At 35.1% G+C, this 19,473-nt stretch overlaps 2 protein-coding genes across 2 annotated transcripts; one reads left to right on the top strand and one right to left on the bottom strand.

Annotated features, from left to right (window-relative positions):
• Positions 1–346: 346 nt before the first annotated feature.
• Positions 347–2,235, top strand: LOC125197426 (uncharacterized). Its single transcript, XM_048096162.2, has 3 exons — positions 347–1,177; positions 1,262–1,454; positions 1,565–2,235. Exons 1-3 carry the CDS (start codon positions 809–811, stop codon positions 2,053–2,055), a joined length of 1,053 nt encoding a protein of 350 aa, XP_047952119.1. The 5' UTR covers positions 347–808; the 3' UTR covers positions 2,056–2,235.
• A 5,638-nt stretch (positions 2,236–7,873) lies between these two features.
• Positions 7,874–11,018, bottom strand: LOC125197419 (GDP-mannose 3,5-epimerase 2-like). Its single transcript, XM_048096156.2, has 7 exons — positions 10,206–11,018; positions 9,511–9,766; positions 9,273–9,366; positions 9,049–9,178; positions 8,803–8,935; positions 8,206–8,413; positions 7,874–8,122 (listed from the first exon to the last, which is right to left on the bottom strand). The coding sequence occupies exons 1-7, from the start codon at positions 10,357–10,359 to the stop codon at positions 7,967–7,969; spliced, it is 1,131 nt and encodes a 376-aa protein (XP_047952113.1). The 5' UTR covers positions 10,360–11,018; the 3' UTR covers positions 7,874–7,966.
• Between the last annotated feature and the right edge of the window lie 8,455 nt (positions 11,019–19,473).

The raw sequence follows: 19,473 nt of genomic DNA, 5'->3' as shown, positions 1-19,473 counted from the left end.
CTATACTTTTTCCATAAGGTTATTAATTTAAAATTGTAAAATTATATTAGTCGGAGAAGGTTGTCTATGATTAATTATCATATAATTATTTATTTATTTCATAAAACAAACAAATTTTGTAGAGTGATGCCTATGTAAAATTAATAAACATATGTAATGGATTTTGTTGAGAGATCTGACAAGATGATCGACACGTGTCGAGATGAGAGTGGGTTAGGATCACCGGCACCAACGTCCATCACAGCAGATTGTAGCCCGGATTTCAGGGTAAACCTACTCCACGTGGCAATAAGTCTCAGTCTACAAATCCAGGGCCTATATAAGCTCCCTCCATTTTATCAGCCAAATAAACAAAAAAAATCAACCAAAAAACAAGTGGAAACAGCAACCTGAAAAAAAAATAACAGTCGTGATATCAACATCCGAGCACCAGCGATGGAGTTGCGCCGGAAAATTAGTTTTCCGGCATCTGATTCCGACTCTCCCCGTTACACTCATAATGCTCGTCTCTCCTATCATCGCCGTCACGTTTATCACGAAAAGCAATAACAGAGAAATTTATTATCTTCTCTTTTTGTTCAGTTTTCTCGTCGAGTGAATATTAGTGTGAAAATTTTGTTGTGACGCTTTGTTGCTTGATGATCGGGTGTTGTGAGGTTGAAATGATGAAATTGAAATGATTTTGTTTAGCCTTCCGTTTTGCAGGCATATTTTGTAAAATTTTGTGAGTTTTTGAGTAACAGAAGGTTATTAGTTTTAACAGTATAGACTTGGATTAGATTAGAAATAGGAGTATTCAACTTTTCCGATGAGAATCCAGCCGATCGATTCGATCCCGAGCGACACCGTCAAGCCGCCGGTGTTTAAGTCTCGGCTTAAGAGGCTTTTTGACCGCCCGTTCAACAGCGTCCTCCGGATTTCATCCGCTGAGAAGCCGGTAGCTGGAGGAGACAAAGATGGCGGTGGCGCTGCCGAGATCGAGCCGAGCTCGGTCTGTTTGGATAAAATGGTTCAGAATTTCATGGAGGACAACAACGACAAGCCTTCCTCTGCCGCCCGCAACCGCTGCAATTGCTTCAACGGCAACAGCAACGATAGCTCCGATGACGAGCTCGGCTTCTTCTCCGATTCCATTTCCGCTAATTCTTCCTTCAGTGACCCCTCCGATGCTCTCAGGGTACACAATTATCTTATAATATTCGATTGTTTTCCTTTTTTCCTTATTGGTCGAGAATCTGAAGTTTGCGTATTGTTGTTGCAGAGTTTGACGCCGTGCGCGACTGTGGCGGAGAGAAATCTATTGGCAGACGCTTCAAAAATCGTCGAAAAGAACAAAACAACTTGCAAAAGAAAAGACGATTTGAGGAAAGTAGTCACCGATGGTCTAATCACCCTTGGTTACAACGCCTCCCTTTGCAAATCCAAATGGGATAAGTCTCCCTCTATTCCAGCTGGTAATTCTCAATTCCATTTCCCCCTTTTCTCCTTTTTTTTAATTCTCCTAATTTTAGAAACCAATTGATCTAATAATCCTCAATTGATAATCGGAATTTGCAATTTGCAGGCGAGTATGAATACATCGATGTAGTGGTGGAAGGAGAGAGGATGATAGTCGATGTGGATTTCCGATCGGAGTTTGAGATCGCCCGATCCACGAGCGGTTACAAGGCGGTTCTGCAGAACTTGCCGTACATATTCGTGGGGAAAACCGACCGGCTGATACAGATCGTGGCGATGGCGTCAGAGGCCGCGCGGCAGAGCCTGAAGAAGAAAGGCATGCACATAGCTCCGTGGCGGAAGGCGGAGTACATGAAATCGAAATGGCTGAGCCCTCACGCCCGCCTCACAAACGAGGAGGCGCCGCCCGATGATCCCGATGTTTTGGATTTGGGGTGTGAGGGGGGAGAATTGGACTTGATTTTCGGTGAGGATGTGACGATCTCATCGCCGGCGCCGATGACGTGGCAGCTGCCGGCGATTAAGCCGAAGAGTTTAGAGAGAGGAAATAAAGTGGTGGTCACCGGATTAGCTTCTCTCCTCAAAGAGAAACACTGATAAACAAATTTTGTTCTCTCTTCTTAATTTTCATTTCCACTAGAATAATCTCTAATTTTTTTAATTTTCTTTTTTTCGGATTATAAAAATCAACTACTCCTATATAGATCATCGTTACCGTAATTTATGAATTATACAGTATATTAATAAGTTTAGCCTAATAAATCAGATTTGTGATGATTTTAGCGTATAAATGAAACAATTATAAGGTCGAATTAGCCCATTGTGGCGGTTTCGTCTCATCTTCGAGAAAAATCAAGTATGATCAATTTTCATGTAAGTTTCCATAATAAATCCCGCGTAAACCTATGACGGAATTCAATTAAAATATTTTATAAATATATAATACAATGATTAAATACCTCCAATCTTTATATGCTTTTTTTTTACCAAAAAAGAAAAGCTGACACCTGACAGTACCTATATCAACTTTCATAATGTTAGGTAATTTTCCAGCTATAGTAATTTAACTTCATACAAAAGATTAGATAGATTAGATGGGATCGTATCCATGATTTAATTCTTAGCCTGTGATTAGGGTGGGTCGATACGATATATCATATCGAAAATGTTGTATCGTGTTTTGTATCGAAAATATCGATATGAAAGAATTTCATATCGTTATCGTATCGAAAGTTTCGATATATCGAACTTTCGATATGGATGATATCAATATCGTTATCGTATCGATATTTCGATATATCGTAAGATCGATACGATATATCGAAATATCGTTATCATATCGAATACCTATATATGGAAAAATATAATTTCAAAACTGAAAAATAACACAAAAATTAATAAAACTTCTACACAATAAAATAAATAGTATTCTTATTAGGGTTTCATATATATATTTTCTAAATCAGGGACGGATCCATTTGGAGTTCACAAGGGGCAAATGCCCCACCTAGAAATAATTTATGTATACTACTTTTAATAAGTTAATTTTATTTTTTTTAAAATATCCTTATTTTTGCCCCTTCTCAATGTATTAAAATATCTTTATGTATATTTTTGCTCCACTTATATAGAATTTCTGGCTCCGTCCCTGTTCTAAATATATGAATGAATTAAATGGATTTATATATATTTATAATTTTAAACTTCAATATGTATTGAATTTCAATATGTTTCGATATATTCGATATAAAACGATATATCGCGATATAAAGAAATTCATATCGTTATCGTATCGGAAACTTACGATACGATACCGTATCGTATCGAAAATTACGATATACCAAAAATTCGATAATTTTTTGATATTTTTCAATACGATACGAGCGATATATCATTTTTTCGGTATTTTTACCCAAAACCCTACTTGTGATCACAAGCCAACATACTAAAAACTTTTATTTTCATTATTTTTTACCACAACCAATGGTTACGTACCACGTTGGTAGCCTCTTTATTAGCTTAGCTTTTCTCAATACATATTTTATTTGTGTCATTATGTGCACATATTTTACTCACCCCTTTCCTTTTGTCTGGTAAAAGTAAAATGCATAATTTATAAAATCCTTATTTATTTTGAAATGGGCTTATTTACTTGACCCCGATCTCGAAATATATCATGAGTTTTGAATTGTCCATGTTTCTCGATCCTTTTTCGAAACAAACCAGTTACTTTCTCGGTTTCTCCGCTCTCTACGTGTATAAATACTTAACAATATTTATACATATATCACTATTTAAATTTGGAGATTAAAAATGTTTAAGTACTTTAACACTGATATTAAAAATATGTAGGAAATGTTTGAGTACTTCAAGTCTAATTGGAATTTTGAGAAGAAATTTCTTTTTAGCGTCTTGGATCTTGGATGAGAGTTGGTGTTTGGAGTTTCCATTCTCACCGGATATGTTATGGAAACTTTGAGGATATCAAAAGATGGCCAAGGGGAACGAGCTTACACAGAAGATGACTTGTCAGGGAAGTTATTGTTTCTTATCTTGTTTGGTGTCTACTTTGATATCGAGCGGTTCTTGGGTGCTAGCTCCGTTGGTGTTACCGGTTAGTGTTTGGGCGGTTCTCCTCTTACTTTGACTCTTGTTGTCTTTTTTTCTTGTCAGTTCTTTGGTTGTTGTGGCGTCTTTTGTGTTTGTGTTTCTATTTTTTTTTTTGGACTGTTACTTTCTTGTACTCTCCCTCGTCACTTTTATGATTTGAGATTTTTTATTTACTAAAAAAAATGTAGGAAATCTACCTTTTATCATATCTCAGATGTAAAATAAAGATTACCAATGTAACAACTGGGTGAATTTTTTTTTAACATTTATTGGCTACTCGAAATGACTCATTAAAAAAAAATTCTCCAAAACCCTTTCAAATTGTAAACACATTCAAGTATCTAGGTGATCTAAGTGTTATTGCACCAATAAAGAAATAGTAGCATGTTAAATTTTAGTATACTGTATTATAGTACATTCGAAAAGTATGTGAAGATTCTGAATTTGGTATCTCGTTCTAATTAATCAATACATGACTGAGTAATTAAGTTTTCACTAACATGCATGAAATTATAACAGTGTACCATTTTGTAAAAAATAAAAATAGCATCAAAATACAAATCATCTATATATCGTAGTAGCATATATATACAATATCCAATTATTAAAACTTACATGAAACTACACCACAAAGAATAGCTTAATTATACGAAATATAACACTATATTTAATTTTAGGGGCATTGGCGCTTAATATCATGAAACTTTCCAAAAATTTGTTATTTCACGCGAAGTTTAAACTTGACACATAATATCAAGAACTTATATGATTATTGTAATTTTATCATTGGCAAAAAAATCCAATTACATTTCACTTACCATCACAAAATGTTAGTTAAACTGAGAAAATTATCTTTAAAATTATATTGTAAAATGTACATTATAACTGAACATAATATAATTAAATGGCACTGTTGCGGTGTAAAATTGAAATGAAACATCATTTAGAGATCTCACAATAATCACAACAAAGCTGCTTATTTTGAACATTTATCACTATTTATTGATTTATTCTAATATGCACTCTGTAACATTTGCCCCAATCTGTATATATGGACATCTCCAAAATAGCAAATTCCTTGGATATTTTTAACCCAATTATTAATGAAACAAACTTATGCCACTGTTATCTCAGCACTTTTACATTTTTTTTTTCTTATCTCATACAACTAATAAACAAAAATTCGGACATCCAATTAGAGTAAAGCATGTTGATCTAGGATTTGTCTCAAATCTATTTTAAAGACTCCAATAATTCAGAATAAAAAACTCGCTGCTGCCAGAACTCCAAACTAGTTGCTAATCATTATTTTTAGATAACTGGTTTATCCAATCATACATTTATTCATTTAATTAAGCTATTATGTGGAATAATATTCTTTTTAATCTTGTAGATTTAAAAATAAGTCAATAATTTGTTTGTGGGTCTTGTATATTCCATTATTTGTCATTTAACAAAGTGGGTAGGCCCCATGTTTGGGCTATATTAGAAACTATGGTCACTTGCTCAGTTTTTTCTCTTTAAACTTCAGTGGCCGTGCTAGATTGAAAAATGGTACAAATAGCTACTTATATCATGGATTTAGGCATTTTTTATTTTTATTTTTATTTTTATTTTTATTTTTGTAAAATTTAATCTTGGTTGTTAATACAATAAAGTATTATGAATTGTGCAAATTACCCCGAAAAATATAAATTCCCAAAGTCTCTATTTACAATTAGCTAAAAATGAACTCAAAAGCTCATATGAATATTCATTTGGTTAATAATTGAATGGGATTGTATGTGTGACAGTTGATATCGGTATTGTAAACCGATTTTCATTTTACCTAAATGATGATTTATAATTTTGGGTGGTTGTGTTATTTTTTACACTCAACACAATAACAATAGCATAGGTGCTTGCAATTGGGTCGAGATATGAATTAAAACGAACCCCAATTAACAATTTGGATAAAATATAGCGCCAATAACATAAATTTACTCAATAAATTAACAAAAATGAAATAGTAGAGCCTGAGAATTATTATTGGACCTAAATAACTCTTATGTATATTTTTATCATATTCTCAATATTGTTCCCTAATCAACGACATTTATTTTTAGAACTTATTTATGACCAATCCAGTCACTCAATCATAAATTTTATACTACTATTTATACTATCGTTCAAAAGAAATAATTTAAATTTTGAAATTGAAATGTATAGTTCACTTTAACGATTTTAATTTATGTACAATCGACGGGGCGGGGCCCAAGTGATAAAGTTTTTAAATTTGGGTTGGGGCCCAAATATAAACAAAACATGTAAGAAAGTGACACCGCAACATATTAAGTCCACTAATCATCCAGCCCAAATGTTAAAAAAAAGAAGAGAACTTGTGAGAAAGTGACCCCACAACAACTTAAGTCCACTGATCACTTAGCACTTAGCACTTAGCACCATTAATATTTAGTCCTATCTAGCATTTTTTTTCATTTTAATAGTTCTGAAAGTATTACTGACTTTCAATTTTAAAAATAATTTCAGAAAGTATTCTCCATTCGTCCACCAGTACAAATCTTAGTGAGTGAGTGTCTTTTGGTTAATGGAAGATGGGTCATATCATTATATAATCACATTAAAAAAGAAATATTTTTTTAAATAGAAACAATGCCATCTCTACTTTTTGCCCTATCCTCCTTAACTCACACAATAATATTACAAAAAATCTCATGTCGAAAAACAAATGTTTCATATTTAATGAGACTAAAGAAGTGAGTATTAGTCTTGTAATGAAATATAAATGAGATAAAGTTAATGAAATGTGAGGTCTATAATAAAAAATAGTAGTAATAAAAAAGCAAATGATACATTTATTAGTGGACGGACAAAAATAGTTAAATGAGACTATTGCTAGTGAACGAGGGGAGTATTTATAAAGAATAATGTTGACACAAAATGAATTTCTACAATGCACACAAAATATGCTTGTTCACACTTTTATATTTGTGTGTGTGTGTCCCCCCTTATCAACATAAGGGCTGTACCTTTTTAGATCTCTTTAGTAAGTGATGAGCAATTTAAGAACTGTGTCTAGAAAGCATTCAATCTTCAGACGATAGGAAGCCATGTAATAACATTGAGTAGCAAAGAATAGAAACTTCACAATACAAAGCATATCATGGGCTTATTAGAGCATTCCCAATGGTCCGGCGATAACACTCGGCGATTTTTCGCCGAAAATCGCCGAGATATCGCCGACCGTTGGGAGTGTTTCGGCGTTTTTTCCGATTTATGGCCGAATCATCGGCGCCCACTGTAGGCGTGATTCGGCGATTTTTCGGCGTTGTTTTTTTTTTTTTTTTTTTTTCCCCAAAGGCTATATTCCAAACCTATATATAATTCCTCCTCCTCCTCCTCCATTCATCACACACAATCTTCATTCTCTCAATTTTTCAATCTCATTATCTCAATCTTCAATCTTCAATCTTCAAAATTATGAGTTCAAGTAGGAAAAATTCCCGAAAAGGTAAGGGCAAAGAGCAGAGTCCGCAAATTCCCAACCCCACTGATGAAACAAAATTATAAATCTATTTATTAAACACATTTAGGGAAAATTAAACAATATTAGTGATGATGTAAAAATGAAATGTTGAGTTAGGAAAAAATAAGGGAGAAATAAGGGAGAAACCATTGGAGCAGTTTTCTAAAAGTTGGCTAAAAACTGGGGATAAATTTTGGTGCTGATGTGGCAGGAGTTAGGGAGAAATAAGGGAGTTTTTAGGGAGAGCATTGGGAATGCTCTTAGATAGAAAATGCACTGTGCTCGAATACAAAGCCTGAAAGACAGATCAAAAAATACAACATACGGAACGAGGCTACAGACATGAAGGGATGTTTCTTCACGCCTCGTGCTTCATTCCTTGCCATCAGCAGCACGAAGTGAACCAAGCTGAACAGGAGCTTGCGCCCCCACCACTTTGGACGAACCATAGGTGGAGAGGTCGATGCCCTTAGCTTTTACTTTCTCGAGTTGCTCCTTGATCCAGAAGTATGTGATTCTCAATCCATCCTGTGAAGATGTCGGGCATGTGTGACATGTCGGATTTCAAATAAAATGGAAGTTGATGAGCAAGAAAATGAGGATAATGTTACCTTGAGTTTCATAGAAGGTGCCCAACCAAGCTTTTCCTTAATTAGAGTATTGTCTGAATTTCGGCCACGCACACCCTCTGGCCCTGGAATGTGATGGATTGGAAGCTTCTTTTCATCGAAGCTCAGGACAATCTCAGCCATTTCATTCATGCTCACCATCTCATCGCTTCCAATATTTACAGGCTCCCGAAAGTCGGATTTCGTTAATCTGAGAATAGGATAAAAGTTCATATAATTACTGTTTCTAAATAAGTGACTCAGACCCCAACATATAATTGATACACCACCTGAAACCTTTAGCTCAATGTAGCATGAGAAGTAAAAACCATTTTTATATCGCAATATCTGAACGCTAACTACAAATGCCAAAATAGATGACCATTTGCTTTGCGGTACCATATTTCCCGCCTCTATTCTGAAGCATTTGAAGGCTATAAATATTATCCTGAATCTTCTTTACAGCTTAAAAATAACAAATATGGAGTAATATTCTCCACCTGCGGTGTTCTTCAGTTTTTATGGTGCGAAAGGAAAAGCACACTATCATTCATCAGTTGAAAATGCAACAAGGCTCCATTTATTGGGTGAACTCCATACCTTAAAACACCCTCAACGCATTCATCAATAAATGTAAATGATCGTGTTTGCTTGCCATCTCCCCACATTTCAAATTTGTCAGTAGCAGTAAGGGCTTTTCTACAGAAAGCAGCTGGTGCTTTCTCCCTCCCACCTACATAGTAACAGATGATTTAATCCTTACACAACGTCTTTCTTTTATTTTCATTTTTTGTTTCGGGGGAGGGGGTGTGAGAGTCAAAAACAATAATTAACATACAGGTTTACCTTTCCATGTCCCGAATGGACCATAAATATTATGGAACCTTCCTATCCGGCACTCAATTCCAAAGTCCTTGTTGCAGTGTTTACACAACTCCTCAGTTGCCAATTTCTCTAGCCCGTAAGCATCTTGAGGCTACACCAACAACCAATATGAAGCTCGTGTCACTCATGGAAAATGAGGCTGCACCAAAAAATGAATTAGTCTAGATAGGAGATGGATACGAAACCTCTGCAGGCCATGCATCCGCCTCCTTCAAGCTCGCGTTGGTTTCCAACTGCTTGAATTCAGGATAGATACAAGCACTGGAGGCATAGAAAAATCTATACCCCAAAAGTAAAGTTCATTTCAATTCTTCAATTCAAATTTGTGCCTTGGCACGTCAAAATTTGCATATGAACCGAACATCAAAAGTCAGAGAATGGAACAATGTAATTTTGCAAGAAGCTTTTGTTAAGAAAGCAGACCTTTTAATTCCATTAATCCTTGCAGCCTCAATCATGTTAAAGCTGATCATTGTATTGTTGTACATGATGACCGAGTGGTTCGACTGGATGAATCCCATCCCACCCATATCAGCAGCAAGATTGAACACATGCTCAACTTTTTCAGCCACTTTCAAACAGTTATCCATCACCCTCAGATCCACAAGATGGAATTCGTGACAGAACATTTCCTCGGGCATATGCTCATTTTTCTTCCAGTCGGAAGCAATGATGTAATTGAAAGGAAATGGTCTAAAATTAGATTAATATGGATTAAGTAATTATAGTTGGGCTATAATTATAATAGTTCATAAGCCCAATAATCATGAAACCCTAGTGACTCTTCATCTATATAATGGTTATTTATTCTCCATTGTGGGAGAGAGAAATAGCGTAACATTAGAGAGAAAATACGTAAAGCTTTGTAGAGAGAATTCCTAGCATTCTTCTACGGAGCAATTGTACCGGGATAGTTCCTGCATCGGATTGGATTGCACGTGGACCTTGGATTCAACTTGCAGGATTCAATCGAAGAAGAAAACAACACAACAAGTAAGATTTAATTCCGTTGTGTTTTATATGCTCAACTTGCAATATGATTATAAATCTAGATCTGTATTCTTGTATGCAAATTCCGCTGCGCTCATTAGATGAATACAAGAAAATCCAACAGTAATGACCCTCGCTCTTCAAACGCCTAGCAATATGAGAAGCGATAAACCCACCAGCTCCTGTTATGGAAATCCAGAGCTTCTCTGGTGGCCAGTAGGGCTCCCTCTCCAGCTCTTGGTATGTGTATTCCCCATAAACGGTATCACCAGAAGTTCCCATTCTGGAATCAGGATGGACAAATATTTACCAACCAACCCACAGAAATAGCAAGAAAAACCAAACCTGAGCTAACACTCACAACTGAATACGCCCATCTAGTAAGTTATAGGCAAACACCAAATAATCATAATCCATAAACATAATAATGTCATGTGTTCGGGTCCTTAAAAACGGAACTTTGGGGGATCGGATTTGGCTCACTACCTACGAGTAGTATAATAAACGCAATAAAAATCATTGAAAAATTGTTTCCATGCTCAAACTCAGAACCCTAAAGATTCAAAGAGAAAACTAAGAAATATACACCGATGTGATTAAAAAAATGAGATGATAAATGGTGAAAGCTTTAGCATTCAACTTCACATGCTGATGGGTACTCTTGTTACACAGATAATGCCCTCATAAGTCATAACAGTTTACACACAACTTCTTTCGGCGCAAAGCAAGAAAGGAGTACAAAGGTCCCAAACACAATTCAATTCATCATTAAAGGTGTTGTTAATAAAAAATGGCCTTTGTTAATATCCAAGAAACACAACACACACACAAATATTGCTGCTCAAATGCCAATTCACTCAAACCAGTATGAAGAAGACAACTATGAATTTTACGAAACCCAACTCAGGAATTAAGTGTCTCACCCAAAATAAGAAACAGAATGATAAACTCGAGATTTGAAGAGGAGAAGAATCAATTACCTCGAGATTATTAAACTAGAGATTCTGTTTATTTAAATACATCTCTGCTCTATTTTTCCAAACTAGCATTATCCCCCGTGCCACGGCATATAATATTTTCAAATAATATTCATCCAAAAACCTAGGAAGGAAATAACATTGTAAGATTTTAAATTTCTGGTGTGCAGACACGAACTGTCCACATAGATCATATTTTGCCGAAATATTTTAAAAACGGATTGGAATGGAAAAAAATAATCTCTACCAACGTTTATGCTTTTCGCACCACTTTTAGTAGTTTATTAGAAATGAAGTAGCAGATTTTTGGAAAAATTAATAATTTTAAGGACCCAAATCGATCTTAAATATATGAATGCAAATAATTAAGGCTAAACGTGATAATTTATACATTATATAAACAGAAAATTATATACTATCAAACCATAATGGATCTCTTTCCTTCAGACTAAAAGTGATAATTTTTTTTTCCATATATTCATTTTTTAGATAGTACTTATTCCGCTAAATAAAATAAAATTTAATAAAATGTCAACTAACTTATCTTTATTTCAGAATATTTACTTTAAAAATGTTTTTAGTAATAACTAAAACTTGTCGTATTTCAATTATATATTTCATAGGTCCAATTAGGAGATAGAGGCTCTCCCTTTTCTCCTGCGCTGCCAAGTGCTAGCATGCAACCGCGGCGCCTCCTTCTTATCTCCGGCGTCCGTCTCTCATCTCTCCCTCTCTCATTCGGTCCGGATCTCTCTCATTCTCCTCGGTTCAGCCGCCGTCGTAGTTTTCCCTTTCCATTGGCTTTGTCCGTACCTACCGACGCCACCACTGCCATCCGCCGAACCCGCATGGCGCCATTGTCGTCCACGCCTACTTGTTGATGGTAAGAAGCATTTTATATGAGCCTAAAATTTTGTCAATTTGTTCATTAATCCTTATGAGCTTAAATTTCGCTAAACTTACAATTTTTTAAACAAACAAAATTCAGTTTTTCGTCATGTATACACAATCGAAATTTTAATTAGCTTTAATGATCGCTAGTAATAAAACTTAGTAGTAGTAATAATCTAATTAGCTGTAACGACAACTATTTTAATCAAACGAAATAAATAATAGAGCCATTAAAGTGTTTTCTTAAAATTAAAAAGAAATTATTAGTCTGAAATAAATGTTGTTACATTATTGCAAATCTTGACTTTGACACTATCAATGCCTCTACTTTCGCCCCACACCGGAAATTCCTCCCAAGTGCGATGCTAAAAGCCGCATCATTCAGATAAATCTTTTAAATAAGAATACCATATCTTTATCTTCATTTCAAATACAGCCTTAAATGCACAATATATGACCATGCAAAATAAAGAATTAAGTAAGTAATTCTGACAAAATAAATCTTAATTTCTAAATTTCTAAATAAACAAATACAAAAAGCATTATACTGTAGAACATTAAACATAATACATCCAACTTCTCATTATTTATTGATTGGCGGAATAGGAAGTTAAGAAATTCCCTCTCCCATCTACAAAGATGCGAGAATTGGGATTTTCAGAGGATTGCAGAGTGATTTTGGCTTCATTTCTCACATTTGAATTCAAATCTCATCACTATTTGTCTATTTCAAATTTATCTGACTTTCGAAATGACAAAATTTGCATAATTTGATTGCAACACGTATTTTAACATGTATTAACTCATTAGCTGCTGGTTTATTTCCATTTCATAATATTTTAAAATTCTGCATTGATTTACTCAATGTTCTATATACTAAGTCAAGTGGTATTGTCCAAGTTCTATGTATATATAAGTATGTATTGTACAAATTTAAGAAGCATAAGGCCTTTTCAGTAGCTGACATGCATTTACACAGCTTTATGGAATTTATCATTCACACCCAACCTCCAATCTATGGACTACTTTGTTTCAAGTTTTAGTAGTAGTAATATACCCTCAAAACAATGACTAAAAAATTTCCATCAATCTTTGTGCCGAAAATAGCCAGCTTAAAAGTTGTTGACTAATACCCCATATAAAAAGATATTTTAAAATAGCCAACTTAAAAATTATTGATTAATACCTTATATAAAAAGATTTTTTAAAATAGCCAACTTAAAAATTGTTGATTTATAGTATATAATTTTTTTAACAATGTTTCCTTTATATTTTAAACAAATACAATAGCCTAAACTATGCAATGATATTCAAAAATAAAATATTGTAAATAGTAAATGTTGCCTATATATAAATTGAAATTAAACTCAATTTTATTTAGCAAATTGATTAATTTATTTGCATCGTCGAAAAGTATTTTATTTAAAGTGAATAGGAAGTACTCTATATATGAGTTGAAATCAACTATTAAAAAATGATTGTTAATTAATACGCTCACACATCTAAAAAACACAACACATGACATATAATAGCACTTTATACTATAAACATAAACTATTAAATAAAAAATTAAGAAATACAAAAATTATTCAGAAAGTCATAAAATCAACAGCGTGTTGAAAAAATTAACTGATAAATGTGCAATTCGATTTTATCGATGAATGTACAATTGCACTTCAGTATTTTACCTACTAAGGAGTGCTACTTACTTATTGGTTATTAGAATACTTGATAATACTTCCTATTTTCTCTTTAAGTTAATGAGTAGTAGTAGTACTAATTAGTGTAACATTTGCAAGATATGCTCACCAAACAAACATAATATAAAATCACTTTCAAGTTTCAAGACTCAAACATGACATCCTCTCCTACATTGATAAAACTGATCTAAATCGTTGGCCATGTTTCGGTTGGATGAAAAGTGCATTATTTCATCTCAAAAGTGCAATGAAATAAAACCAAAATTGTATTTCTAGGAAATGACATAGTACTTGCAAAACACAATCAAATGATGCCTGCAATAGGTACTTCATATGATCTTATTCACCAACTTTATTAGTACTTCATATGATCTTATTCACCAACTTTATTAACAAATGTGTTCGAACTTCGACGGATGGATATCTTGAATATTGAAGAAAGCAACCATTTATTATAAATTTTTAAAGTAATTAAGGATAGAAAGATAATGTATATGTGTATGTTTTCTGTTGAAACATAATGGGTAACAGATAGAAATAAAAAGAGATGGAAAAAAAATGTAATAAAAGCAAAAAAAAAAGCAAAAAAATAGTAACTAATCAAATGCTAAATAAAAGCTCTATGAAAATAATAAGACAAATAAGAAAAAAAAATCAAAAAATAAAATAAAATATGTAATTGAAGCAAACAAGAAGGAAAAGAAATAGTGACCGATGAAATGCTAAATCAAAACAAATGCTCAATATGAAGATCAATAAGACATTAGAAAAAAAATATCAAGAAATAGAAACGGTACAAATCCATAACATGAGTAAAGGTTTTAAGAATGCTTGTGCATTTCTTGCTTGAGGATGGTATTTATAGAAGAATTTGGTGGTTCTTGGCTCCACAATTTCAAAATTTCAATTCTTTCGATAGATTGTTGGTACCGTGTAATAGCATACTATTTATTTACTACACAATAGATTTAAAACAAATCAAAGATCTTACTATGTATTACAATTTCGTGTGGTAGAATAACACTCTGACTGATTGCTACGTAAAAATATTAATTAATTAGTCAAAATAAAATGTAACCACTACATCTTAAAAATCAATGAATCAACATGTTTACCATTTGGTCAACAAATGAAGCAAAATAGAATCCAACATTTTAATTATTGGGCCGATATATTTAGAGCATCCACAGTGGGGGAGCCGCGGCTCTCGGCCCGGGCTTGGGCAGCCCGCGGCCCCCCACTACTGAGGCAAGGGCAGCCTGCGGCTCGGGGGGGTGGACGAGAGAGAGCCGAGCGCTCGGCCGGGCCGAGGCTCTTGGGCAGGCGGCTCGGCCCGCCACTGCAAGGGCCGAGAGCCGCAGCCCTGCCCACCGAATTTCCATTTTTTTTATTATTTTTTTTAAAATTCGAAAATTATATTTATAAATACTATATTCATTCCATTTTTTTTATCTTCCTCCATTCTAAACCCTAAAAATTTCTACCATTTTCAAAGTCTACAAAATGCAAGGTGGAGATGATTCTCCCGGCTATGGAGAATCGGGATTTGGCGCATTTTCGTCTTCCCAACCGTGGAGATCGAGTCCGACCCCCCCCTCCAACGAACCTGTGGAGTCCACAATCGCCGCCGCCGTGGCAACAGACATCCCAACTCCGGGGTCAGTCCTCCTCTCAGCCGCAGAGGAACGTGGGTCGTCCCCAATCGGGGTTCGGCGACTACCGGCCCAATATGGATGCGATAAACAACCCTTCTCAGCAATTCCAATCCTCCCAATTCCAATACACCCAATCCCCTCTATCTGAATCTGATAGATTCACGTGGGAACAGTTGATGGGAACACCACCAGATACTCCGGTGTCCGGTACTCAAGGCGGTCGCGGGCGAAATCAAGGCGTTGGGGGGCGAAACGGCGACGGAGGTGGGCGAAATGGCGGAAATGGTGGGGGGCGAAGCGGCGGCGGTGGTCGAACCGCCGGCCGCCGTGGAGAGCAGGGCACCGGAGGAGGTGGCGGCCGAAGTGGTCGGCGAGGCGGCGGACGCGGCGGCAGCGACGGTGGCGGCGGCGATGGCGGTGGAAACCGGCGGTCGACCTACTATAGCAATGAAGAATCCTTTGCTGTAGCCAGAGCCTGGTATGCGGTCACGGCCGATTCTATAGTCGGTACGGATCAGACTGACGTTTGCTTTTGGAATCGCGTTCTCGATGTGTACAACGAATTCAAACCAGATGGGAGCGTCGAGCGTACGGCTAGCCAGGTCCGGAAGAAGTTCAGAAGGATTACTAAAGCGTTGAAGAGGTTCAGTGGCATATACGAGACCCAACTCCGCCTTGCTGAGAGCGGCCGCACCGAAGCCGACGTACGAGTGTTGTCGTATCAGTTGTTCAATACTGAATCGTGGCCGAAGTTTACCTACTGGGACGAATACCTCGTGCTGCGTGACTGCCCGAAATTCAGGGTCCTCATCGACAAAGATCCTGTCTCTGGGCCTAAGCGGACTAGACTGGGCGTCGCCGGCAACTACAGCAGTAGTAGTGACTCACGCGCCTTCGACCTGAACGATGATGCTTCGGAGGAGGAGCCCCCCTCCAGACTCTCTCGGCGCTCACGTCCGCAGGGCCAGCGTGCCGCAATCCGGGAATCTAGAACCGGCTCTCAGTTCTCCGCTGCGACCTCTACAGCAATGCCCGCAATACCGCGGGCGGCTTTGGCTCATACCCTAGAGGTGCAGATGATGAAGCAACTTCAGGATAATTTGGCCTTGTACGAGAAGTCAACTGATCCGGAGACCAAGAGATTCTACTACGACCTCGTTATTCGACTGAGGTCAAAGTTGGGATGGTCGGAAGGGTCGCAGTCGGGCGGTGCCAGCGGCAGTGGGGTCGGTGCAAGTGGCAGTGGCGCCGGTGGAGGCGGTGGATGCGGTGCCGATGATGTGATGGACGATGACGACACCGAGTAGTCGGGCGGTGTGCGTCATTTTTTTTTTGTATTTAAAACATTGTCGTTGTATAATTTTACCCTATCTATAATACTACGACAATCTGGTTTCAAATATTTTTAGTAATTTTTAAAGTATGAATTTTTTTTAATTATGCATTTTTTACTTATTATATGCATATAATTTTTATTCTAGGAATATTAAAATATACCAAAAATGTATAAAAACAATTTTAATTGTTGAAATAGGGGCCACCATTGTGGTGGCCAAGTTTTGAGGGCAAGGGCCAAGTTTGTTGGGCATGCCCAAGAAATGGTGGCTTGGACATGCCCAAGAGGGCCACCATTGTGGATGCCCTTAGTGCCAGAAAACTAATTATTCAGTGGCAGAAAGCTAGTTTTTAGCTTAGGAACACTTTTTATGCAGAATGGCGGTGGAGACTATGTTCCATAATGGTTTGCTTAAATCTCAGGGGCTGGATCCCCTGCTGTGGTAAAAACACAGCAGGGGCTGCTGTGATAGTAATACGGTGACGTTTTGTTACAAATTTTATAAACTTTAACTCTTTCCAAAGTAGCTTCTTTACGTAATGCACAAATAAGTCACTAACTAAATATATTCAATACATGCCGCACTCACTAACTTATTCAGAGTCTTTCGGTTATTTAAGTTGAATAATAATAATTTTATTTAAATAATGATTCATAAGCTACTCATTAAAATATATACGAATTACTTACTAATTAAAATTTCAGAATCTTATAGTATTAAATTGGATGTTCATTTAAATTTTATTTAAAATAATAATTAAAGCTTATCGGTTGCAATTAGTTATCAGTTCTATTTATAATTTATTTTAACAAAAAAATTATCAAATTTTAAAAAGTGATTAGGCATTTAGATTTATATATCTCATTTATAATATTATACAAAAAGTTAATTTTAAAAAATAATTGAAACTCCCTTAGTATTATTCTTTAAATTATAGTAGTAACTAATAGCTCATACTCTGGTACTCCTCCGTCCCATAAATTTTGTCATATTTTGACCGGACATGAGTTTTAAGATATGTAATGAAATATGAGTTTAAAAATTTAGTGGAAAGCGAGTCCTGTTTTAATATATTAGGTTGATATTGAAATGTGAATATGAATAAGTAGGTGAAATATGAAGTCCACTACAAAAAAATAGTAAAAAGTAAAATGTGATAAATTTTGTGGGACAAACGAAAATGAAAAAATGTGACAAACTTTCTAGGACGGAGGGAGTAATTTAAGAGGTAATTGCCATTTTATTTTTATTGACTTCTTGATGCTCTCATAAAATTCAAAAATAAAATCTAAATCATAATTTTTAATTTTTTTTAATTGTCTCAAAATGCATAAAATGGAAGCTAATATGAAAAAAATAAATCAAATAGGATTGATTGATAATGTTGATATATAAAAAATGTTGTGATTTTGTTGCCATAATATATTTTTTTTATTTTTCCATTATAATTTCAACTTTTACCATCACGAGATAATTGAAAAAACTGAAATGTTTTAGTATTAGAGTTTTAAAGTTATGAAATTGGCCAAATTCAACAAATAACTATAATTTAATAGTAATTATTATCACTAAATTTAAAAACAGATTATAGATAAAATTTTAATTTTTAAAAATGAATATCAACAAATTATTATTATTATTATTATTATTATTATTATTATTATTATTATATACTAAAATCACTAATCAATAAATTTTTAAATACTCTGATCATCTACAGTGTGGATGGTAGAGTAGGGCAATATTAAAGCTAAATCATTGATAAAAAAAAAAAAAAAAATTCATGCCTACTGCCTACATGTATACTACCGTGGCAAGTGTAAGATGAATCAAATTTTAAATACTGAAAATATGGAGTTAGTGCGGTATGTACAGAAGCTACTTTGGAAAGATTTTAAGTTTATAAAATTTGACACAAAACGTCACCGTATGACTACCACAGCAGCCCCTGCTGTGTTTTTACCACAGCAGGGGATCCAGCCCCTAAATCTCATTAAGTTTGCCTGTAAAAATGGGTCCACAAAACTGTGGCTTTATATATGTATTTTTACCACAGCAGAGGATCCAGCCCCTAATTCTCATTAAGTTTGCCTGCAAAAATGGGTCCACAAAACTGTGGCTTTATATATGTATAAATTGCAAGGAAAGAAAACGTTTGGATACCTATAAAGATACGTTTTTGGTTTGGGAAAATAAGGAATCTTTATTATTCTTCTTTTAATTCTTTATAAAGATGGAAGTTGAGAAGTGACATGAAAAGTGAAAGGACAATGCAGTGGCCCCCACAGTAATTGAGAAAATCAAGTAGATTTCGTAATGACGTTGTGAAAGTGATGGATTACAATAATCTAGAGAATTATATAATCATGACCGCATACTTAATCATGTTAATTTTCACCCGACCTGAAGAATGAAAACATGTACTCCCTCTCTTCCATAGTAATGAAAATGTTTCTTTTCGTCACAGAGATTAAAAAAACATGCGTTAGATAAAGGGGGAATAAAGTAGAAAATAAAAAAGATAAAGAGATGAAGAGAGAAAAAAAAGTAAGAGAGAGTGAAGTAAGAGTGAAAAAACGTATTGACTTTTACTAAAAAGAGAAATGACTTTATTACTATGGAACGTACCAAAATGGCAAAATGACTCTATTACTATGGAACGGAGGGAGTAGACTAATTCTTCTAAGACATGAAATACATACCCTCTTTTTGTTAGCGATTGATTAACATCAATTTCTTTTTATATCCCTCCCTCCTAAGACGTTGAGTCGTTTATGTTTCATATTTGTTTTGCAAAAATGAGAGTAATAAATTAGTAGTAAAGTCAAGAGATAGT

Source organism: Salvia hispanica, chromosome 4, assembly GCF_029641045.1.
Source record: "Salvia hispanica isolate PSC_SH4W2 chromosome 4, Shi_PSC_v1, whole genome shotgun sequence".
NCBI classification, from domain to species: domain Eukaryota; kingdom Viridiplantae; phylum Streptophyta; class Magnoliopsida; order Lamiales; family Lamiaceae; genus Salvia; species Salvia hispanica.
Note: the sequence above shows the minus strand (reverse complement) of the source record. Positions and strands in the feature narration are given on the sequence as shown.

Excerpts from the sequence above, each read along its gene's own strand:
- LOC125197426 (XM_048096162.2), top strand. The coding sequence starts at position 809 with ATGAGAATCCAGCCGATCGATTCGATCCCGAGCGACACCGTCAAGCCG. Across the intron at positions 1,178-1,261 it reads ACCCCTCCGATGCTCTCAGG|AGTTTGACGCCGTGCGCGAC; the intron begins GTACACAATTAT and ends TTGTTGTTGCAG. Across the intron at positions 1,455-1,564 it reads GTCTCCCTCTATTCCAGCTG|GCGAGTATGAATACATCGAT; the intron begins GTAATTCTCAAT and ends TGCAATTTGCAG.
- LOC125197419 (XM_048096156.2), bottom strand. The coding sequence starts at position 10,359 with ATGGGAACTTCTGGTGATACCGTTTATGGGGAATACACATACCAAGAG. Across the intron at positions 9,179-9,272 it reads CGGATGCATGGCCTGCAGAG|CCTCAAGATGCTTACGGGCT; the intron begins GTTTCGTATCCA and ends TTGTTGGTGTAG. Across the intron at positions 8,123-8,205 it reads CACCTTCTATGAAACTCAAG|GATGGATTGAGAATCACATA; the intron begins GTAACATTATCC and ends ACATCTTCACAG.